Source organism: Cynoglossus semilaevis, chromosome 11 (assembly GCF_000523025.1).
Source record: "Cynoglossus semilaevis isolate Cse_v1.0 chromosome 11, Cse_v1.0, whole genome shotgun sequence".
NCBI lineage: Eukaryota > Metazoa > Chordata > Actinopteri > Pleuronectiformes > Cynoglossidae > Cynoglossus > Cynoglossus semilaevis.
Window position 1 is genome coordinate 14,071,543 of NC_024317.1, and position 23,452 is coordinate 14,094,994.

The window sequence follows — 23,452 nt, forward strand, 5'->3', positions numbered from 1 at the left end:
GACACACAGTGCAGCTGTACGGTTTCTCCTTGGTGTGCCAGCGCATGTGAACCTCCAGCTGACAGGCAAAGCTAAAGCCCTTCCCACACTCCTCACAGCTGTGCCACCTCTTGATGCCCTGGCTGGGGAGGGTGGGGCGAGGCAGCGGCGACCTCAGCGACCTCACGTTCTTTATCTGCAGGAAGTGTGTGTTCTGTTTTCCATTGGAGCGAAGTGATCCTCTCACTTGCCGCTCTGCTCTCTGAGTCCTGTCACTCTGTGCAGCTCTGTTGTAAGACTCTTTCTGAGCCTCGCTGCACTCTATGTCACCAGTCACCAAAGATGCCGAGCTGTCGACTAATGGCTGTTTCCCGTCGCCCTCTGTGTTGTTTTGCATCGGTGTGAGTTGTGTTGACGGGACGGTGTGTCTGCTGCTCACCGTCTCTGCTAGTGGAGGACGTAACCTCTGCAGCAGCTCAGACTGACTGCACTTACCTTCTTCTGACATCTTTGCTACATGTGAACAATCTGCTGTAAAGTTTCCCTGAGCGGGTTCTTCTTTAACCTGGGGCAGCAGCTGCACACTGCTCATCCCCTCATGAGGCTGCCTGTCATCCTGAGGCTGCAGGGCTGGAGATTCTATCAAACCAACGCCACAGTTATACTTTGAAGAGAAGAGATAAAACATTGTCCTGTCATTGAAAGTCTCATCTTACCCGTTCTTACAGAGCTCTCTTCTTCAGAGTCTCTTTTTTCATGTAAACATTCTGCTTGGGTTCTTCTTAGGCCTGGTTCTTCTTTCACCTGGAACAGAAGCTCCATGCTGCTCCTCCTCTCACAGCGCTGACTGTCATCAAGGGGCTGGAGCACAGACAGTTCTGCAGAATGACCATAGTCAGAGTTGTACTCGGTTCATGAATTAATCAGAAATTAAACTACTTGCATATCAAACACACAGCTGTTATTCAAAATACATAATCTTCAAACATCTTTGCACTAAAAGTGATTGGACACCATGAGATGTCCACGAACATAGTGCCCATGTATTTATGTTATTATTTGTTTATTATTTTTATTAGAAGCATTTCGAAATTCACACAAATAAAACCTAAAAATAAAATAAATTCCATTCACATGGTGGTACCTTTCCCATAACAAGAGCAGAACCTTTACCTTCACCTGTAGAAAACATATGTCTGTGATGACCTCCCTCCATGACCTGTGTATTTATTCATCTCACTGTTCATAACAAAAATGACAAGGGGAGAAGGGTAGATTCAAGTTGTGCTGTAGCGTCAAAGAGACATGCTTAAATCGAAGCTAAAATGAAGATTATAATCTCCCCATGAACAGTTCCCGGCCCTTCAGAAAGTTCTACTTCAAAGCAGAAAACTTGTTACGGCCTGTTCAGTTTCTGTTGTCTATTCCGTTGGGTGAGAATGTGCATCATGTTTTTGGCTGCGTGAAAAACACAAGTGGACAGTGATGCATTGATTTAAGTACAAATTTTGAATGAGCTCTGATGATGACGTCAGGTCACAGAGGTCACGGCTTCTCTTCGACCTCCGTCCTCGACACGCGATTCAAGCATTTTATTTACAACAACAAAAGATATCTACATGTGAAAAGGTGACGGGAAAGAAGAAAAAAAAAAACTTGATGCAAGTTATGATAAAGTCAAAGGATGGGAAGTCGGAAAAAGAAAACGTCCCGTAGCTCCTGATCAAGGTCAGCACAGAGTGTGTGAAACGCCTCAGAACGTACGACTTATTGGGGGTACAAAGTACAAAGCGATAGAATACCGCATGCATGTGCTCCACACACACACACACACACACATTCGTGCACTCAAACATTCACACACCTTTTCCATTTGATAGCAATAGAAAAAGTCACAGAGTCCTCCTGCTGCTAGTAAGTAAAGTGAAGTAAAGTAAAGTGAAAGTGATTTATTGTCATTGCGAGACAAAGTAAGTAAAGTGAAGTAAAGTAAAGTTAAAGTGATTTATTGTCATTGTGAGACAGCACACAACGAAACGTGGCCTCTGCCTTTAACCCATCACCATGGTGAGCAGGTAGCAGCTCAAGGTATGCCATGCTCAGAGCACCTCGGTGGCACCTGGTGACTGGTGGATTCTAACCTGCAACCTTTCGGACCCCAGTCCGCCTTCTTAGCTCTATGTTTTATTGTCATGAAAGTGACTACAATCACAACAGGTTTTCCATCAGGTAATAACTACAACTTCAAGTGGTTCATGAACACATTTTCACCCAGGTGAATAGAACTCTGTCAGAGGTCAGAAGGTCAGGTTGTGGATACCTGTTTTACCATAAACACTATATGCAGGTGTTCCACTTAAGGATTACCGTCGTGCTATTTACGCCTTGGTCTCAGCAAAACACGCGGTTTTAACCAAAACACGCCTTTAACATGGTTTGCTCCAAACCTGCGCTTCACTGTGGGGGCGTGGTTTATCTCAGGGGGCGTGTCTTTGTGCGTCTGAGTCTGTAGATCTGCAGTAGAGCGTTTGTTGCCAGGCTTTGACTGGACTTGCGCTCATGGCCCGGTGTTCGGTGTTGTTGTTCGGACTGTGGTGGTCTGTGGCAGCATTATGTCTGTGTCTCTGCCCGGCACAGAAAACGTATTTTCCTCCTACACTGAACATCAGTCTGGATGAAGATCCAGAGTTGCGCTGGAATCCTCTGCTCACTGTGTTTGACACAGACTTCCTGAAGAAAGCTGCAGCTGAGATCATCGAGTGAGTTATCACTGCCACCACTAGGGGCACACCGCTACTGCTTAAACCGAAGCACACTGAGAAAAGTGCTTCATTACGTCTTTACTAAGTTTACGGATAAACACTTCAGTATCTTAAAGTTTTCACTCTCTATTTCACTGTGACCATTAATGTTTAAAAACAATAGATTTAAATATTAGATTTATTTAGATTTAAATAATATTTAGATCAAAATATTACGGCTTACGACAGACGAATAAATGTAGTATTTATAATGTATTCAATTCATGGTTTGTGGCGTAACTAAGAATGCTGATTGTTTTACGGCAATTTTGCGACATCATCTTGGCGTACTGTGGCTACGCGGGTGTGTGGTCAACTGACAAGTTAGTTCGGCGACACAGAACGAAATTATATAAAACATTTCAGTTGCTGATCCTGCACCAGATTTGTTGGACTGTAGACGAGAGGACCCCGAACCAGCTTTACACCATGCTTAGTAAAAATCATATTGTTTCAGTTGTCATATATATTTCAGATGACATGATCAGACAGTACAACTGTTTTGTTGTTTATTTTTTCTCCTGCCAGCTCTACAGTTCCAAAGTGGGTCCACCATGCAGTTGCCCCAGTGGTTAAGGTCTTGGATTTGTTCATTCCTCAACCATACGCTGGGGAGATCCGCGGTTTGGCGTCACATTTTGGAGGCAGCCTGTCTGACATCATCATTCTAAACTTTGCTTACGAAATGACTGCGTATGTCGACGTTCTAATCAGCATATGAACAAAAGCCCTCCATTGGTGTTTGAACAGAATGTTCTCAGATGATCTATGTCCATTTTCAGATTCTGCACCAGCATCGTAGCTCAGGACACAAAGGGAAACATTTACCACGGCAGAAATCTGGATTATCCACATAACATTTTGAGGAATCTGACTATCAATGTGATTTTCCAAAAGAATGGAGTGGTAAGGTGACCATCGTCGTTTATTAGAGTTCTCCCTTCATATGCTACTCCACCAAGACACCTGAGTGTTCATGATCGTTTGTTCAGGTGTTGTACCAGGGAACTACCTTTGCTGGCTACATCGGTCTGTGGACCGCACAGAGTCCAAACAAGTTCACTGTTTCTGGAGATCAGCGAGGTTAGTTCATGCTCTACATCTGGAGAAATCTTTCAGCGTTCCTTTCCTGCAGAAAAGGCACCTGACTGACTAAAAACAGTGATAGTAAAAGTTTTGGATGAGTTCTGGTGATGATTCCTTTAAAAGAAAGTGATACGGTGTGGCAGCAAATTATTTATTTTGGTGCTCCTCACATTTAGAACTTAGTAGTGAAAATATAGTGTGTCTGAGCCTGGATACATACAGTAAGTGCATCAGGAAAGGAGTAAAATTGTGTCAAATCACAGATGAGGTAATCTGCTGGGCTTTATTCGTCGTAACATCCGTGTTGACCTGTAAATCTTCATCTAGAGTTTGTGAAGGAATTCAATTTCAGGTTTTTTTTATAAGGTGTTTAAACTGTTGGACTCATGGGTTTTTTCTGCTTGAAATCCACAGGGAGTGAACACTGGAGGAACTGGTGGAAGAATGCTGTGTCTGCTTTACTCCTGCGGAGGTCACCTGTCAGCTGGTTAGTGAGGGAGGTGAGTTAGTGATACAGTGGATATAAACCAAGAAGAAATCAGAGAAATGAGTGTGAACTCACCGTGTATAACTTTGTTTAGACAATGGAGGTGGCCGAGGATTTTAAGGACGCAGTGATGCGTCTCTCTAAAATCCCTATCATCACTGGGGTGTATTACATCGTTGGCGGAGTGAGGGCCGGGGAGGGGGTCGTCATTACCAGAGACCGAAAAGGTCCTGCTGACATTTGGCCCCTGGAACCAGTAAATGGAGAGTAAGCAAAATAATCCATCAGACCGGGTGTGTGTGTGTGTTTCAGTGTGATAACAGTATGTTTTTAATGTGTTGTCACTGGTTCAGATGGTTCAGAGTTGAGACCAACTATGACCACTGGCGTCCTCCCCCAGAGATGGACCATCGCAGGTGTGTAGTCTCAGCTTCACAGATGGCACATACACTTTGTGCAGTTACAATAGAACTAAAACCACCTGTTTATTTGTTCATTTCTCAGAGAAATGGCCAACAAGGCCCTGAACGCTACAGGCCAAGTGAACATCAACATGGACACACTTTATCAGGCAGGTTTGGATCAAAGTCCGGGAGATAATCAGAGTAAAACTTTATTGAACATTTGTCTCAGTCAAACATATACATATGGATTAGTGTTTTTTTTTTTATTTTTCACTTCCAGGTTTTGTCGCTGTTTCCAGTGTGTAACGGGTGAGTTCAGTTTAAGTAGACAGAAATCAGGTAATGTTTGAAACCTCTTGACCCACAGAATCACATGACACTTCACGCTGCAGTGATGGGGCAGTGTGTTTGCACAGAGCAGTTTCAGTTCCTGCAGCTCAGCCTCAGCTGTCCAGTCAATCGGCCATTGTTTGACACAACACACAGAAGAACAACAGTGGAGTTCACGTCTGTGGATGGATGTTGTACAGTTCTTGTCTGACACATTTACAGCTTTATTTTCTATCATTATTATCTCACAGAATCACTGTTTACACAACAACTATGAGTGCCGCCCACCCACAGAGGTTCACTTCCCGTGTCAGACCACAGGTTAGACAGGATCTCCTGGATTTCTTCTCTAATCTTTTTGTCTAACATTATAAAACTTTAGAAATTTTATTTGTCCTCTGTGTTGTCTTCCCAGGACTGCAGACCAACGTGACCACAGTCAGGAACACCGGATATTTGAACACAACAAATGATGTGACATTAGAGCTAAATGTTTGTTATAATCAAAACTAATCTTCTGTTTTTAATTATATAAAATGTAATTTTAATACCTTTTTATGTCGATTTTAATAAAAATTTAAAATGAAGATTGTGCAGATGGAATATGGTGTGAAAAGTTTGAGAATTGTTGAATGAGTGTACAGATCTGAACGACCGCGTTAGGAGTGAACAGCAGATGGCAGCAGAGACGCCCGTTTCATGTGCCAAACAAACAGATCGTAGTAGAAGAAGAACAACGTCAGGAGATCACATGACATGACACAGCAGCTCCAGCAACTTCCTCTGTGTGTGTATGTGTGTGAGGACACTTGACAACATTAGACAGTTGAACGTCCAGAGCAGCCGCAGCGTCTGCTGTGTCATCTCCAACATGTTGGCCCTCATCAACAGACTCCTGGACTGGTTCAGGTCCCTCTTCTGGAAGGAGGAGATGGAGCTGACGTTGGTCGGACTTCAGTCCTCCGGAAAAACCACGTTCGTTAACGTCATTGCGGTGAGTCTTTGAGGAAGAATATCGAGCCTCGGAGCCTTGGGCCCGGACTTCGGTTATTTTACACTGAGTTCTTATTAAACCGCTTATTAAAGCGATGTGTGTTTCTACTGATGAGCACACGGTTACTGTTGGACCTGTTGGTGTCGCTAATGCTGTAGTTACTGTCTATCTGTCAAATCCACATCCACTAAATCATTAACGCTATATAATATGTAGAATATATGGGATGTGGCGACAACATTAAGTTAGCATTGGCCAATAATTAGGCTTGTATAATTTAAAAAAAATATATTTTAAAATTAATTGCACATTTCCTGTATGAATTGTTTTCCTTTGTAACATTATAAAATGAATTAAACAGGAGTGTTTTATGCACTTTTATTACAAAGTACTATCACAAAGTGAAATCATATTTAATTTATAAACAAAACCAGTGATGTTCTCTTCACCACTACAGTTGCACAGTATCAGTCAAAATATTTGTTTTTAGTTCTCAAACATTGTTGTCCTGAAATCAAACATAAACCAGTTACTGTATGTACCACTGATGTTAAGGTTTGATTTAGTCTAGAAAAACCAGTTCCTCTTTAGAGTCTGCTGCTATCATCAGAACATTAGAACTACTGGGTCAACGGCAGATTAATAACTGTGTACTGCGAGTGCTAGTACTCAGTGATCAGAAACCTTAAGTTCTCTGTGGTTTTAAAAAAACTTTGGTTTTGTCACCTCCTGCGTTTGGGAGAGATTTAAACAGTAAAAAAAGTTCCTGTATGAGTCCAGTACCTGTCTACACGTTTGTTTTTGGAGCTGTAGCAGTCTTAGCCCCGCCCCAAATCATCTAATTGGTGGATCAACAGCGCCCCCTCAGCCCCATCACAGGTCCTGTCTTTGTGTACATTCAGAGCCAGTGAGCAAAATAATAACAGTATTAACAATAGAAATCACAGCGTTAATGCATGATAACATATATCCAACGTTTTATAGCTAATTAATGTGCTAACCCAATTATAGCGTTTGAAGTTTCCCAGTCGTTATTAAAACATAAAGTATATAGTTTGTCACATGTTGATTCGGCTCAAACAGCAACAACATTTTAGGTAAAACACCTGTTGAACAAGGCCAATGTAAACGAATGTCTCTGTCCAAGAGACACGGCATGAGAGGAGAAATACCAGTCAGACATGTATTTACAACATTCATCTGTTTAAAAGTCAAGACTACTGGGGTTATTACACTGGTGAAATCATGAATTCTTTCTTTCTTTCAATGCAAAAAGAGCAGAGAGAAAATTCTCACATGACTCCACAGGTGAGTCTTAGTCTAAAATATCAGAGATTACTAGTTGTTTTAAATAATACAAAAAAAGTCATGTCAATGCAGTGAATTCCACAGAGGTCACACGTGTCCCTGAACCTGGGCTACACAGCGTCAGTCGACTTCACTCAATACTTGTAACTGTATCCAGAAAATAAATTGTTTCCCTGAAATAAAAAAGAAAATCAATAGTCTCAGAATGAAAGAGGAGACAAAAGAAAATCATGTTTTTTTTTCAGCACTCTATGACCTCAGCACCTTTTGGTCAATCAGTTTGATCAGTTGACCATTGGTCCAAGAACATGTGTAGCTCTGACCATCACACGCTGCTCCCTGATGTTTTCCTACAACAGTTGCAGTGTTATTCTCTCTTGATGACTCATTGGTCAGAGTTGACCACTCACGTAGAGCATGTCAGATCTGTGTTTTACAGATCTAGAAATTTAAACAACAAATGATATTTTATGCTACTGTATATTTTATAATTCTATATTCTACACTCTCATAATCAACAAACTAATACCTGTTTTTGTTCCTTGTTTCTGTGTGGGACAGTCAGGACAGTTCAGTGAAGACATGATTCCCACAGTGGGCTTCAACATGAGGAAAGTGACCAAAGGCAACGTGACTATAAAGGTGGGTCGGCGTGATGTCTGCAGCTGTGGTCTCAACACTCACCGTAAAGGAAGAAACACAAAGTAGTTTCAGGAGAATAAATGTTCACAAAAAACCTTCTTTCTTCATCACACTTTTGGGATTTTTCTCCTGCAGATATGGGACATAGGTGGCCAGCCCCGCTTCAGAAGCATGTGGGAGCGTTACTGCAGAGGAGTCAACGCTATCGTGTGAGTGTGCGGGTGTGCGTGATCTGTCAGAAGGCAGAGCACAGTGGTGTGTGTCCAGTGAGTGTTAATCCATTCTCTCTGCAGGTACATGGTGGACGCGGCAGATCGAGACAAGATCGAAGCTTCAAGCAACGAACTCCACAACCTGTTAGACAAACCACAGCTCCAGGGAATCCCTGTAAGAACAGAAGCTCACCATCACTCCAAACTGAACAGCCAATCAGATCGTAGTTTTATTCACACCAGTCTTGTGCCTCTACAGTGCCTTTATAAACTATAAACTATAAAAAAGAAAAGTCTCCAGAAAGACAAACCAATCATTACAGCTGTGAGGGCTGTTAGTGACTGTGACTCAGAGTGATGTCATGACTCAGCAGATATTTGACTCAGTATAAATTGGCTGACTTTCAGTTGTGTCATCAATGACTGGAACTCTGACACAGGTCAGAGCACGTGGTCCACACAAGTCCTTCAAACGTGAGAGGACACCTCAACACACTGATCAATGTATTGATCAATACACTGATCAATATACTGATCAGCACACTGATCAACATATTTATCAATATATGATCAGTATATGTGATGTACAAATATGCTGCTCAACAAACTGATTAACACACCCATCAATGTATTGATCAAGATACTGATGAGTATTTTGATCAGCACTGAGCAGCTCTTTCTCTGGTCTTTCAGGTCTTAGTCCTGGGTAACAAACGAGATCTTCCTTCAGCCCTGGATGAGAAGCAGCTCATTGAAAAAATGTGAGACTCTTGAAGTTGAGGATTTGATCATGAAGTTAGAACTCACCCTCTGGACGTTGTTTTTGTTCACTGTTATTAATGTTAGACAGAAAGTCAGGCTACGTGTAGACTGTGAATCAGCATCTGCTGTTTGTCTAATCTTTCTTCTGCAGGAACTTGTCGGCCATTCAGGACAGAGAGATCTGCTGCTACTCTGTCTCCTGCAAGGAGAAGGACAACATAGGTGAACATCTGAGCGACGTTAGCCCAAAGAAAATGAAATGCTAACTACGTTAGACTGCAGTCTGTGTGTCGATCCACCACCACTACTACTACTATACTCTCTCTCTCTATCTCTCTCCCCCCTCCCTCTCTCTTCCTCAGACATCACCCTGCAGTGGCTCATCCAACACTCCAAGTCCAGAAGAAGCTGAAGATGGCGCCGTTCCAGGCTCACAGGCCTGCTCTGAGACCTGCCTCCGTGAAGTTTACCCCAGTGCTCCTCCTGCTTTGTCTCCTCCCCCTGCTCCTCCTCCTGCACCACCATACTCTCTGCACCAGTGCAGGGCTGTGGTCTCTGTACAGCACTGCCTCCACCCCCGTCAACTGTCTGGACTTAGAAGGTGGACTGTGGTCATCGCTCGGTGAAGACTTGGACTCTGGTATCTGTCCCCCGTCTCTGTCTCTGTCATGGACTGGCTTTTCACAGCTTTTCAGGTGTTTTCTCTCTTTGTTGCAGATAATTAGAGTCGGTTTTTTGTTGTTGTTATTGTTCTGGTGCCACTCTGAACTCGATTATTGCCAAATGAAGCAGGTTGCACTTGAAGATTTGCCAATGATTGAAAGTTAACGTGTGTTCTTCTGACACAGGCTACAGGTCAGAGGTCAGAGGTCAGAGTGTGAACAGCCATTGTGTTTGTGACACAGCAGCAGGTGTGTTAAGTGCCTTTGGCCGAGTGAAGAAGTGAGTCTCCTGACAACACACTGACATGAACCCCAAACGGTAGAAAATCAAACATCACTAACGCCACCTGTTGACAATCTGATGTATGTTCTCGAATCATGTCGGAAAAACAGACCTGTGTCCACTAGGAGTGAAGCTGTTACATTCAGACCAGCTGCCTGCTGGCCGTGTGTGTGTGTTAGATGTGTGTGTGCGTGTGCCTTTTTTAACAATTACTTTTATCCTGTGACTTTAACTGTCCGCTGACTGTTGTTTTTATGTCTCAGGTTGTTTTAAAAAATGCGTCCTGTTGCTGTTTTGCTCAAGGTTAGAGAACAGAACAGATGACAGTAGTGGAGTTCAGAGCGCGGGACGTCTGATGTCATCCATGTCCTTCACTGGCCGTGGTGTGAGTCCTGGGGCCACAGGTTTAGCCACAGACATGACGCTCTGCCTTTTCTCTGCAGCAGAGTGAACTCTTATCCACTGAGCTCTAAAACCACCTCTGTTATTATGTGTTTGTTTTAGCTCCTTATGTGACACATGTACTGCAGCAGTCTGTGATGGTCGTATAAACCTCCATGTGGGGACCACAACAGCATTGGGGGGGAGGGGTGTATGAGTGGGTGACAGTGTGGATTAATCTGAAGAAAAGCTTTTGTTACCTGTTATAACCAATGAGCAGTTTGTATGTGCATGTACTACACTAACCCACATTTAACTGCAGGCTTTGTAAATAAGAAAATAAGAAAAGATCGTTTTTATTCACTGATTCATGTTGCTGCATTCTTTCCCTGTGATCGCTATTAAATTTGTTTTTTATTTTTACGGATCTTCGTGTCTCCTAGTTTAACCTCGGTTGGTTTAAAGTTCACTCAGTCACTGCTAGATGGCAGCAGAGGCCCTTGAAAGGATACGAGTGCGCTGTTAAGTCGTTTTCTGTAAGTCCACAAAATTAGAAATAATTACAATTATTATTAATAATAGTTCATTATAATAAATAATAACATCAGTGGTGGTGATAATATTAATAGAGTAAAGAGTTATGTCTATTATAACCTGTTTATAACAGTGAATCTACTCATTCTGTGCATTGACATACCACTGAATGGTCACAGGCGGCGCTGTTGGCCTGTGGTTATTTTGACAATTTAGCCCTCCTGAAGAAATGATTGGAGCAAACCTTCATCCAGAGCCCTCTGTTCCCACAATGCACCTGGTCGTTGCATGTTCACACAGAGCAAACGGCTGGCTATAACTTTTAATGGCACTGGTACTTTAAGTACTGTAACTCCCTGCTAACGCTAGGACAAGTGTTTGGAACATGTTGAGAACCAGGGAGCCATAAAACCAATAATGTTCTTGCAGCTCAGCCAGTGCTGTCAGAGCAGGAAAACTTAATTAATCTCATTTCTTACAGGCAGCGTTTAATGAACAGCTGCTGGCACTGGGTGGATGCCAGGCCTGTAGTTAGGAGGTGTGGACAGACGGAGGTGTGAGGTGATGGATTCCACGGGTGAGTCGAGACCACAGCCGGAGTGTGTCGGAGCGGGGATTATGTGTGTGGGTTATAACTGCGGTGACCGCAGAAGAATGAAGTGTTGGTCGCCCTGTAGGATGTATACAGGCGGAGGTCGTGGAGGTGACCCCCAGGTGTGACAGGCTCTCAGTGCAGTTACACTCCATTACCAATAGGCTCATTATGTAATAAGCGTTTTACACATGTCACCTGTCACATGTGTTCACACCATTCAGTCCGTCTGAGTAAACCTGAGTCTGAAACCAGTGCAACGGATCAATGACTTGATGATATCAGTGATCGTGAATGATCTGTTCAGGTGACCTCAGTGTTGGGGCTTTGTCTTCTAGCAGGAAGGTCACCAGTTTGATCCCCAGCACCACCTGCTGGTCCCTTTGTATGGAGTTCTCTATGTGTTTGTGACCCAGTGATGGACTGTCCAGGGTGTGAGGCCGCCCTCCCCTGATGACCCCTGGGATTGACTCCAGCTTCACCCTTGACCCTGAAAAGGACTGAGATGTAGAAGATGGATGGATGGATGGTTGGATGGAGGCCTGACCTGGTCCCCCCACACACACTCAGCAGTATTGGAGGCTGCTGTGTGCCATGCAGTTGTGTATGAACCATGAGACTATCCACACACGCTGGTTACTGCTGAGTTATGGCCCACGCGGGGCCTTGAATGAAGTGTTTGCAGATGCCCGACGCTGCCCCGCCTCCACACCGCTAATCCCCAACCCTTCATTTTTAACAACGTTAGGAAGAACAGAACTGACCTGTGTTCTGTTGAACGCTCCAGGGAGAAACTTCACATCGGTGCCACAGTGTACAGAATACAGTCCCACAAACCACTGAGCTTTCTCTGTCTTATATGTATGCATTCTGGTAAAATAACGATTTGATAATAATAACAATACTAATAATAATTACGAATAATTACTAATAATAATAGTTAAATATCTGGTGGCACTTTGGCCCAGAGGAAATGTCTCTGTCATTGGTGTGGAACCCCAGGGTTCACCTCCTGGGTAAGATCCAATCCCTGTTAGGGCGGTTGGTACCTTCCAGTGGACTCACCACCTGCAGGAAGGTTCAGGGGGGTTGGTACGGTGGAGTGTGATTTGGGTGGAGACTGCTGTCCCCGTGACCTGGTAACGGATAGGCGGACGAAGATGGATGGATGGATGGTAGAATATCTGTGTTACCCAGAACTCCAGCATAAAAGTCTCCATCGTGTGTGTCGCTGCTCTGTGTCAGTCTGATCTGTTCAACTCTTCTCCTTGTATGATTATTATTATTATTGCACCAACAGAACAACCACTGTTGATGTGACAGAGTGTTGGTTGTATTTTTTTGTGGTTGTTTGTAAACCGTGACTTTTTGTCATATTTTGTGAATGTGCTGCTGCAGAAAAACCTCTGGGAACCTCCAAATGTAATAATTCCATTTCCCCTGGGAGGGAGCAAATCCTCGGGGCCTATTCTGTGCTCCAGCCTCCTCTCAGATAGCAGCGTCCCCCGTGGATGCTTTTTTTTTTTCTTGCCCTCACCTCACCGCTTCAGCTCTGACACTTTTTCCTTTTCCCTCTTTCCTCAGATTCCATTAAAAATCCCAACTCCAGCTCCTGGGGCTGATCAAAAAGAGCAGCTAATGCATTTTCTCTGCAGCTCTTATTTACATATAGATTGAGTATTTATCAGTGTTCATTTGAAGGCACAGTCACTGTAGTCCACTTTATTAAAGCATGTTGGACTTCTGTATATTTAATGAAAAGTTGATGTCCTGCCTGTAATTCTTTGAAGCAGTGAATGTGTGGTGTTGAATCCTAATGAAAAGGCTGTGAACAAGTGAACAAGGCTGGACATTTTCTTGTGGACACTGTGTGGACACAGGTGCGGTCATGGTACCTGCCATGTACCAGATATTTAAACACTAGGTTTGGGACTGGTCTGAAAAGACAGTGAGCTGGTCTTCTTGAACGATGACGTGCTGATTTAGTTGTTGAATACCGCGCTGTCATTGGATCTGCTTGAATGTTGTCTAAAGGTCGGGTTTGTCTGAACGTTGAGTTTAGACCAAGACCCGCTCCTGTGGTTCTTAAAGCTACAGTAGCAGGGAACCGTTGTCATTTCACATGGATTCCTTCAGTGGCCGTAGAGTCTGACAGAGAGTATTTGTTCCTGTGAACATCACATTTCTACTTCCTCTGTGTATTTTCTTTAATTGATCATCATTACAACATCACCTGGAACAGCAGGTCTCAAACTCTTGACTTTTTACCCGCTGTCTCCCCGAGTGCCACCAGTCTGACCAACACTACACTGTTCAGATAGGACCAGTTTATGGACTCTGTAAACAGTAACTTTAATAACTAAACAACTCACTATCAGTATCAGGCTCCCTGCCGTACCACTAGAGGGAGTGCAAGTACCACCAATGACATGCCTACCATAGTTTAAGAACCACAGCTCCTAGTAACATATTCACCAGTGTAAAATTGGCCCATTAGGTGGCAGTAATCTTCAGATCTGCAGGTAAAGTTAGCAGGGTTAGCTTGACCTAGCCTCTACCAGCGTACCACTTACACGTGCTCACATAATATTGACTACCACACTGATAACAACCGGTAAACTCTTCATTTGCTAGCGCGCTGGGAAAGCTGCGTGCTAAGTGTCTTCAGTGGTGTCAACAAAAACTAGTTAAAAGTTCTGACCCGGTTCACAGGATCAGGTTTATATAAAACTATGCACCAATATATGTGCATGATGGGTCTGAGCTTTGAAGGTGCGCTTTAGCACCACCTACAGTCATTCTTACCTTGCCTACAATAAGCCACAAAAAGTCATGACTCCCTATGTTGAACCACAGTGTGGTGATGATGTTGATGGGAGAATTACTGTAAAACTCAACTCTTTTAAAAACAAAACAAAAAACAAAGTATTGTGATGATTGTAGCTTCACAATTAGACTGGCTTATTCATTAACAACACACTGGACCCTGGGGGGTCTGTTGAAGACAATGTGTGGTCGGGGGGGCAACATTTGTGCAGAAAATGCGTCTGTTCTGATAAATGTAGTCAAAGAGAATTATCTCCTCTCTCTCTGCCTCCCTCCCTCCCTCCCTCTCGGTCTGTGTGCTAACAGCTTCGGCCGTGGGCTCCAGGAATCTGAGGATCTTTGTCTGCGTGTAGCATCAGGTATGAGTGCGTTGAGAGAACTTCACAGTGGCTGAGTGAGTCTCTTTATTCTCCACTCACCGTGGCTTCCAGGCTGTCAGTGGCTGAAAACCCCGTGGGTTGTGAAAAGAGAGTGTGACAGGACAAATGCATCACTGCAGGCGGGAATTCACGGGGCTGGGAGCTGGGACTGGGTGGGGGGAGGCGGGAGGGGAGGGGTTTAACAATGCAGCCAAATAATATACTGCAAACACAGAGTAGCAACCAAGAGCTGAGGCTGTTTCCACAGCGTGGGCTTTATTTCATGTCCAGACCTATAGGTGCTGGTTTTGTCTTACACTGTACACGGAGACGTTTAGGAGAGAGAACATTTCATTTTTATGTCCCTCTTCCTCTGTGTGATGAGAGTGGCTGCCAGAAAGAGTTGAACATTATTACCACCATCATCAGTCCTCTGAGTGAACCTTAATGAGCCTTGGACTGAGCGCTCACTTCAGGCTCCGCCCACTGACAGCTGGACTCAGAAACCTTTGAAACCGTCTCAGTCTTTTCACCGCTGCAGGTGCTCTGTCCAATCAAGGTTATTGTGATCCAAGGTCGTTCCCCGAAAGTACGCCACCTAGAGTCAGAGTAGACAGGAGCTAACATAAAAGGGTCAGGGTCACTGTCAGGGTCAGGGTCAGGGTTATCTAACCCTACAGGGATAAGGGTTAGCATGGATGAACGGTGATTCAGGAGGAGGCCAGCTGTGATTGGCTGCTCCTCCACTGCCTCACTCCTTTCTACTGCATTAGTTAAAGTGTTTTTTTCTTCTTTCTTTTCCATGAGTGAAGTTTGTAGTGCGTGTCTCTGGGGCAGCGTGATTTACGCTGCTCTTACTGTACACGGTCTCCCCTGTGGTTTGAGCTCCATTAAAGACTGATAGAATGGCTGAGGTTCTAACTGATGAGAAACATCTGCAGCCAGACCTGCCTCAGGTTCAGGATTATTATTAAAAAACTTGAACCACGTCGAACCACCTGCCTGGACGCACACGCTCCCCCACAGGACGCCGACGGAGAAGGGTCCAGAAAAGAGTCTCACAAATGCATTTTAGACGCCGAGCTTCTCGATGACGTTCTTTTTCCTTCCTGCAACTCACCGGCGTTTCCAACAATGTTTTCTCTGTGAGCTACTTCACCGAGGTGTCCGTGTGAGTTTGACTGACTTCTGCACGCAGGCGTTTCCAAGTGGCTGTTTGGATTTTGCATGTTGTTGTTGAGACTCTTCCAAAGCAAACTTTCCACTCATTAATTCTGTTGCCATGTTTTTGTGTGGTGTGTGTGTGTGTGTGTGTGTGGTGTGTGTGTTGCTGAGCCAGCGTCACAGTGTTGGGGTCTAATTAAAGAAGTGCTTGAACAGTGAGCAGGGAAAGTGCCTGGATACACAGGGAAGGGGACGAGGCCTGGAAGTCCACGTGGTTGGCGTCTCCTTCACACTCCTGCTGCTGAGAGCATGTGTTAGAACATGATTAAAGGTTAACTGTACGACATCAACGACATCGGTGCACAGCGTGCGTCGTTTCTTTGAGGCTCCTTCCATGAAGAACAATGACGGGAATGTTCTTCTTTTATTGTTATTTCTTTAGTCTCTGAAACGTAGATGAGGTGAATATATTGTATGTATATTCCAGCAGCAGAGCCAATCAATAAATACTGTGTCACTGCAGACAGACATTTGTCTGGTCTGTTGATCAGACTCACTCGTCTCACCTGCTGCCTGGGTATTTAAACCTCTCTCGCCCTCTCTCTGTCTTTGTCGCGTCATCGTGGCTGTGGTTCCTGTAGCTCTGGTCGGTGTTCTTCCTTCTATCGTGACACCTGTGTTCCTGCCTGGCCTGCGTTTCCTGGAGTTAAATGTAGTAATTTGGCAAACAGCATTGTCATTGCTCAGAATACTATTACAAGTGTAATACAACATGAAGTTCTTCCTGTCGAGCCACAACTGTGTGTTTAGCTGGACTTTCACACACCGCTGTTTCCACACGCAAAGATTCACAAAAAGAACATTTTGATGCTGTTTTAACTTTATTGGTTAGAAAAATGTTACTTAGATGACATGGGGAAAACTGACCTGAGAAGCTTCTAGTTTTATTACATTAGAATCAAGGCGACTCCGTCCATCCATCCATCTACCTGGAGGATGAATCCATAAAAACTCTGAAGGTATTGGAGGCCAGAGTGTGTGGATTCGACTGAACTGTGTTTTTCTTCTTCTACTCTGTGGTGCAGCACCATGTTCCAGCTCCCTGTTCTGTAGCATTAGCTGACAGGCTGAGGAGAACAATGTGCCCAGGGCTAAGTTCAACCATATGTTGGAAGTGATTTAGATCAGGATTAATGACAGAGCAGATTTCCACATGTGTCATTTAAAAAGAGTTGTTCTTAAAACCTCACTGCATTCAGGGGAACATTCTCTTCTTCTTCTGTCCGTTGGCTGCTCCCTTCAGTGGTCTGCTTATCTTTGATCCAGTGAATATCTCATCATCTTCATCTTCATCTCCTTCATACAAATAAAAACAACCGTCATTGTTCCACCTGTGTATTTCATGAACTCCTTACAGAATTATTCATAGAGTCCTGTACCAGAGTGAAGTGGCGTTTACTTCCTCTTGTTGCCGACCACAGGCCGACCTCCTGCAGCACCGGGTTAACTCAGGGTAAACACTGAAGGGAAATTATTATTTGCTCATGCGAAATTGGTTTCATTGGCTTTGGAGCGGAGCACAGACAAGTTCCTGGCCTGGAAGCACAAACAAGGCAGTGTGGGGAAGAGGGGAGGAGGAGGAGAGCAGGGGCGGTAAGACAGACAGAGGAGTACGATTTTTGTGAGCATTAAAAAAGGCCGTCTTTTGTTTCCTCCCTGACGTTTCCATTGTCTCCTCTGACTAATGGAATGTAGAGTCTGACAGTTGCACTTTTCCATTGCTTGTTGCCCCTCTCTGTGGTAGAGAGCTTCTGGAGTGTTGTCTTATTGACTGCAGCCCTGGTGGTCTTCTGAGCTGCAGACATGCAGAGCACCGGCCAACCATTGTCAACCTCCGTCTCCACCCTTTCCCACAGGCGCAGCACCTCACAGTCTTCAACTTGTCACACAGTCGTACGGTCTTTTTTTAAACTTCCACCTCTGCTCCGTCAGAGCGGAGGCTGGTTCCATTACTGCTCATTGACTTGTCTCCATTCAGACAGGAGAGCGTGGGTCCAGCTCTCTGTCTCCAGTCTGATGGATGGGCTGTCCGTCTTTATCTGTGCAGGATGCACGCCGCTCTGGCTGCGGCCCAGAGATTGTTTTATCAGGCTCTGACTTATAGAGCTGTCGTCCTCTCAGAACAAGGTTCCCAGGAACTGGGTCCAAACGGTCTGAGTCCTGTCTGTAGTCCTGCCACCCGTGGACCTTGGCCTGATGCCCCTGTGCCAGACACCCACTCAGGGACACATGCATTGATTTATGAGCTCCACCCCTGGATGTCAGCCTGTACAATTTAGAACCTCGTGGTATTAACTCCAGATTATGTTCTTTTTAGATTCAGTGTTTTATGGAATCGTCTTGTCTTAAGAAAAAAAAAAACAGAAAAATGTCTTTAATTTAGAGATTTTCTGGAAAAAAAACTTTAGTCCGTGTTTGAACTCGTTCTCTTATCCTACCACCGATGAACCACTGAAGAGGTTGTGGTGAGAGGGTGAGGGTGGGGGACACATAGGAAGTCCAGGCCCTGCTGCACATTCTGATTGTCCCAGGCAGATTGTCCAGCTGTCAGAGGGTGAGTGATCACATGATGCACCAGAAACTGAAGGAATGCACTCCACCGGGTTTATTTTCCTTTTCCATGGCTGCAGTCTGAGGGATGCTGATGCGTTCAGGTGAAACCTTTAAAACCAGGTCCATGTTTAAGACCAGTCTGAAGGTTCAAGGCTCGGACAGAGGACAGTAACGTCAGCTGTGACCTCGGCCGATAAAATATGAACGACTGTAGTAAAAAAAGATGAATAATTGATTTGTTCTCTGTGTTGATTGGAGCCGGAGCAGACGTGGTGATGCAGTTTGATTAAGCCGAGTGTGTGTGTGTGTGTGTGTGTGTGTGGTTTCCCTGTAGCTGTGGTGGGAAGTGTTTGTGTAACCCTTTGGATTATCATTAAATTCAGAACAATCATTCCATCCTGAATCACTTTGATTAAATTCCTCCACCGTGGTAATTAGAATGTTTCCTGTTTGTGCTCATAAATCTGTAGAAACGAAGACCAGTGGAGCCACACTCACGGCACCACGGCGCTTCTTCCTTTTGGCAAAAAAAGAAGAAGATTTAATTTAAAAAATGTAATAATTTTCTTAATGAAAGATGTCCTGTTAGGGCAGGAGAAATGATCTAGGTATTAGAGGCTTTTTAATTGGTTCATTACAAAATTGTATTTCTATGAAATATATTTGACACAATACATACATTATTATTATTATTATTGATAATAATAATCATGTTGAATTCGTTTTTATGACGTGTGTACTGTTTACGACTTGTGAGCACACACACACACACACACACACACGTCACCTCCTGTCCACTCCTGTCTCCCTCTCTGGTCCACAGACCACTACGTTATCAGACATTTATAGAAACACCAGTCTGTGTATCTTCAGTCTGATACAGGACACCAGGATTAGATGTTGAAATGTAGCCACGTCCCAGGAGGCCTCACTGTAGTACTCCAGGGACCAGGAGTGTTGCTGGTCCAGGCCCATGAAATGACGCACTCTTACAGGTTATTAATGAAAGACCTTAAATAGCGTAGGTATTCTGGAGAAGTGTGTTTTCAGGGCGTTGTATAAATAATTGTGACTGTGGTAATTACAAACAGCCAACAGACTTAAATGAAATGTGATATTTTAATGCAGGATGATTGAAATGATGCCACATATTTGATAAGACCGTGGACATGCTGTAAAACACATTAATTTGTCAAAGGATTGACGGTAGGAATAGCGCTGGATCACTAGGATTAATCCTAGCCTGCTGTTAGCCTGAGCAGGCTAGCTGCAGAGAATACATCACCATAGTAACTCAGTGACAACAAGTTAGCTACTGCATGTCCTGCCAGGATTAGCAACGTAGCCTTCGGTTTATCCTGGTTTTGTTGAATCCTCCCTGTTCTGGTAACAGGTCTGACCTGATGTGACCAGGTTGGTAGTACCAGTCCCTGCCAAGGTGACCTGTCACCACAGGCTCTTACAGCAGCCTGTCCGGAGTGTTCCGTCACTCCGGGGAGCTGTAAAAGTGTTAACACCATCTCAAAGCTCACACTGGTGTTAGAGAAAAGCCGGGTGACAAGAATAGATCCTGGATCTCATCGGGTCGGGGATGACTGTCCCATCTGCCCTCCAGGAGTCCGGTTCTAAAGCTGGCACCGTTGGATCGGAAACTGCTTCTACACGTGACCTCAGCTTCTGCTGATACTCTGAACACTCTGAGTCCCCTGATATAAAATCAGAGGTGAATGACTTCTGTCCTGTCTCCTGATGACTCATCGTCCACTGTAGAAGGTCTAGAAGGTTCCATGTTTGGGGTCACGTAGACACTTCCTTGTTGCACCTGAGAAAGTGAAAACATCCACCATGAGTTCACAATCTGCTGGGTCACATACAGAAACAAACCATTCACTCTTCAATTCACACCTTTGGTCCGTTTATGGTGAACAATTAATGTCAACTGGACATGTTCATGGACCGTGGGGAAAATTCAGGGCTTTTAGCACCAACTGCAGTTCTGGTTAATAAATGTAAAATTTTCTGAACATGAAACACGTTTGCTCAAGTAGTCAATTAAAACTTTGAAGTTAGAACTTTATATGTCTGTATCTGGGGTTAAAAGAACCTTAAAACTAGGAAACCTCTGCTCTGAGACGACTCTGAAGTCAAAGTTCAGGTTCTCTCAGATTATTTCTGCAAACATCCTTAGACAACAGACGAAGCAGAGGGTTTTGGACCGGGCTACGCAGGACGGAGATCAGATTCCTCTCTCAGTGGGTCCGTGGTCAGACAGCGGTCCGCCTGCTCAGTCCGTCACGTGGAGAGCGTCTGACTGAGATCCTATCAGAGCTGGTGGCACTGTGATCTGCAGACATTGTGGATTCTGAACTGTTCTCCATCTGCTCCATCTGATAAAGAGAGGAACGTGTAGGCCAGTTGAAACGCGGTCACCCAGAATTCATTGCGTGGTCAGATAAATACAAAGTCAAACACACACACACACACAGAGCAGCTGAAATAGTAGCAGTGTCTCTGGTTGGCATTTAAAAGAACATCTGACATCAACCTGCCCCCCCACCCCCCCAACCCCTCACATAAATATACAAAAGTGCTCATCGTGCTTCGTGTCTACAGCTGTGACAACATGCAGATGTTGTCAGGACCTGTGGTCGCTGCAGCTTCAGCCTCGGAGCTCCAGTGTTTGTTTAATAGACGAAGGATGATGAAAACTACCTCAGTGATGAACACTAGGGGGCTCAGGACTGGACTTCCTGATTATTCTGTGTTTATTGTTGCAGTCTTTTAACTGTGGTCATTATCCTGGCCCTCAGTGTTGACCTAGTGTTGGCTAATTGTTCCAAATGTTGTTTTTCTATTTCAAGTCTAATAGAATAATCTGCTTTAATTACAGAAAAAATATTGTCCTACTTTTTTTATAATTTTCTTATAACTATTTTCTTGTAGTTTTATAACATATTTCTTTGGTGATTAGAGTCTAATTGGCTTATGTGTACCTAATTATGGTTTAATCCCAAACCGGAAAAACACAAAATCCCAAATTCAGTTCTGTTTCTTGGTCCCAACTCTACAGTACTAAAGTACTGGAACTAATTATTCTGCATCATTGACTCCAGTCGTGTCACTGGCACATGTCAACTGTGTCCCTGTGTTTTCTAAATAATAACGGTGATTTAAGAGCTTACAAGTGTGAAGAAAAGGGTGCAGTCGTTCTCCGGTCCCAGGGTACGGAGCCAATGTCATCCTGACTGCAGCTGTTGGTGAAGGATTTTTCCTTTATAGCCCATTACCTCACCATAACTGGGTTATGAAAATATCATCACTCAAAACAGAGGGTGGCGCTCCACTGGCTGCTAAGACTGAGAGTAATGATAGGTCACTGTGGTCATAACTAATTCTGTGTGTTGTGTCCAGACACTCGAATCTCACGGCAGAAGGGATTTCGATTTTTGTGCGTAGTAGTATAAAAATACTCTCAACTGCTGTGATAGTACTTTCAGATCGTTAGGGAGTTACTTTTATCGGAGCCAAATTTGTAGAGAAAAAAGTTTAACAGGAAACTGTCATTGTGTCAAACATTTAACAGTGAATGGAGAAGAAAAAAGGTCAAATATACTGTAATTCCTGAAAGGACAGGAAGAAGCAGAGAAGAAGAGAAGACACAGGACAGAGGTATTTATTTAAATCTGGATTCTTCTCTGGGGCAGTCCCTTAAATGTCCCTGACCTTTGACCCCCTGTCTAATTAACCTCAGCAGCCACACTTTGTGTCCCGGTGCCGCAGCTCCACCGTCCTGCAGCTCTGTGACCCTGAGCTCAGATTCCTGCGATGCTTCGTCCCATCAGCAGTTCCCACATAAACCACACGGACAGGCGCGTGGCCACGGAGCAGTCAGGCGTAAATATGACTGTGATGTTCGACATACAGGCCTGTCAGGAGGGAAACGTCCTGGTGCAGAGGTGAGGAACAGAGCAGGGGAAAAAATGACAGGTCTAAGAAGATCTGAGGAGACCAGGAGCAACAAAGGCTCTCAACAAGGTGAGTTTCCATGGAGCAGAGAGGAAACACAACCAACAAGGTGGAGCAGTGAGAGTAAGTGGAGCCTAGAGAGCGCTTGACCTTATGCTTAATGTTCACTCCTCACTAAGCCCCTCTCTGTTTCTCTCTCTCTCCATTCATACACAGTTTATTTTCTAGGTCCTGATCTTAAGCAGCCCAGATAATTACCCCACCTTAACCCCCACCCCCACTCTAACTTAACCCTAATTATAATCCCAAACTAAAACTAAGTCTTTTACCTCTAATTAAGTAGGGAGGTGTAAAATGTCCTCGCAAGAACTCGTGTCCTCACCATTCAGGTTTTCCAACAGAAACATGTCCCCACAGGTATAGCAAAAACAGAACCACACACACACACACACACAGTGGTTTTGCTAAGATGTTTTTGTGGACTTGGATGGTTGATGTCCAGTTCTCAAACCTTCTGTCTGTGTTTTTTGTAGGTCTGGTCCAGTTTATTCAATGTCTGATGTTATTACAATGATAATTTAATCCCAGTTCAATTTCATCCCAGCTCCCTCTACAGGAGGTTCTGTGTTTTAAGATTTCATAATATTCTAACTTCCGACTGCAGGCGTCATCAGCATATACAGGATCTGTTTTTTTATAATCAATATTTAAGTTTTTTTATAGTCAAGGCACAGTGAGCGTCCTCAGACCTGGGTCGGTTCAGGACATCAAACCCAGGACAGTTTGGTGAGTGCTGTCCTGAGAGATTCCGCCTCATATTTGAACTGAAACATTTGAGTCATGAGAAAAAACCACTCGACACCAGTGAAACCAAACCAGTCCAGGTTGGACATGAATCACCTGCACCGACCCTGACGTCGCCCAAGTCTCATGTCTTTGAACTCGTCGTCCTGTCATCTTCATAAAGCAGATGAAATCATGACTGCAGCTCACCGTGAAAGATAATCCAGTAATTACAGGAGGTCAGGGCTCTCTCAGTCCTGTTGGTTGGTAAATGGAAGTGGGGT

The 23,452-nt window shown here is 44.2% G+C and overlaps 3 protein-coding genes across 3 annotated transcripts in view; 2 read left to right on the plus strand and 1 right to left on the minus strand.

Annotated features, from left to right (window-relative positions):
- The window catches only part of LOC103386511 (zinc finger protein 135-like), a 29,094-nt gene extending 27,590 nt beyond the window's left edge, over nt 1–1,504 (minus strand). The window contains exons 1-3 of the mRNA XM_017036427.1: nt 1,153–1,504; nt 696–857; nt 4–618 (exon numbers count right to left, since the gene is read on the minus strand). Of these exons, the coding sequence (XP_016891916.1) occupies nt 4–618; nt 696–857; nt 1,153–1,195 (820 nt within the window). The 5' untranslated portion in view covers nt 1,196–1,504. The remainder of the gene's footprint in view (nt 1–3; nt 619–695; nt 858–1,152) is intronic.
- A 972-nt stretch (nt 1,505–2,476) lies between these two features.
- On the plus strand, nt 2,477–5,664 carry LOC103386497 (N-acylethanolamine-hydrolyzing acid amidase). Its single transcript, XM_008320791.3, has 11 exons — nt 2,477–2,738; nt 3,309–3,473; nt 3,563–3,686; nt 3,773–3,863; nt 4,281–4,366; nt 4,448–4,620; nt 4,707–4,769; nt 4,858–4,924; nt 5,038–5,066; nt 5,339–5,408; nt 5,503–5,664. The coding sequence occupies exons 1-11, from the start codon at nt 2,539–2,541 to the stop codon at nt 5,518–5,520; spliced, it is 1,086 nt and encodes a 361-aa protein (XP_008319013.1). The 5' UTR covers nt 2,477–2,538; the 3' UTR covers nt 5,521–5,664.
- A 154-nt stretch (nt 5,665–5,818) lies between these two features.
- Nucleotides 5,819–10,758, plus strand: LOC103386496 (ADP-ribosylation factor-like protein 8B). Its single transcript, XM_008320790.3, has 7 exons — nt 5,819–6,081; nt 7,951–8,031; nt 8,167–8,240; nt 8,325–8,418; nt 8,937–9,004; nt 9,157–9,227; nt 9,368–10,758. The coding sequence occupies exons 1-7, from the start codon at nt 5,881–5,883 to the stop codon at nt 9,415–9,417; spliced, it is 639 nt and encodes a 212-aa protein (XP_008319012.1). The 5' UTR covers nt 5,819–5,880; the 3' UTR covers nt 9,418–10,758.
- The last annotated feature ends 12,694 nt before the right edge of the window (nt 10,759–23,452 follow it).

Coding starts and splice junctions, on each gene's coding strand:
- LOC103386496 (XM_008320790.3), top strand. CDS start 5,881: ATGTGTGTGAGGACACTTGACAACATTAGACAGTTGAACGTCCAGAGC. Junction 6,082..7,950: donor CGTTCGTTAACGTCATTGCG/GTGAGTCTTTGA, acceptor TGTGTGGGACAG/TCAGGACAGTTCAGTGAAGA. Junction 9,005..9,156: donor AAGCAGCTCATTGAAAAAAT/GTGAGACTCTTG, acceptor TTTCTTCTGCAG/GAACTTGTCGGCCATTCAGG.
- LOC103386497 (XM_008320791.3), top strand. CDS start 2,539: ATGGCCCGGTGTTCGGTGTTGTTGTTCGGACTGTGGTGGTCTGTGGCA. Junction 2,739..3,308: donor GCTGCAGCTGAGATCATCGA/GTGAGTTATCAC, acceptor TTCTCCTGCCAG/CTCTACAGTTCCAAAGTGGG. Junction 5,067..5,338: donor CTGTTTCCAGTGTGTAACGG/GTGAGTTCAGTT, acceptor ATTATCTCACAG/AATCACTGTTTACACAACAA.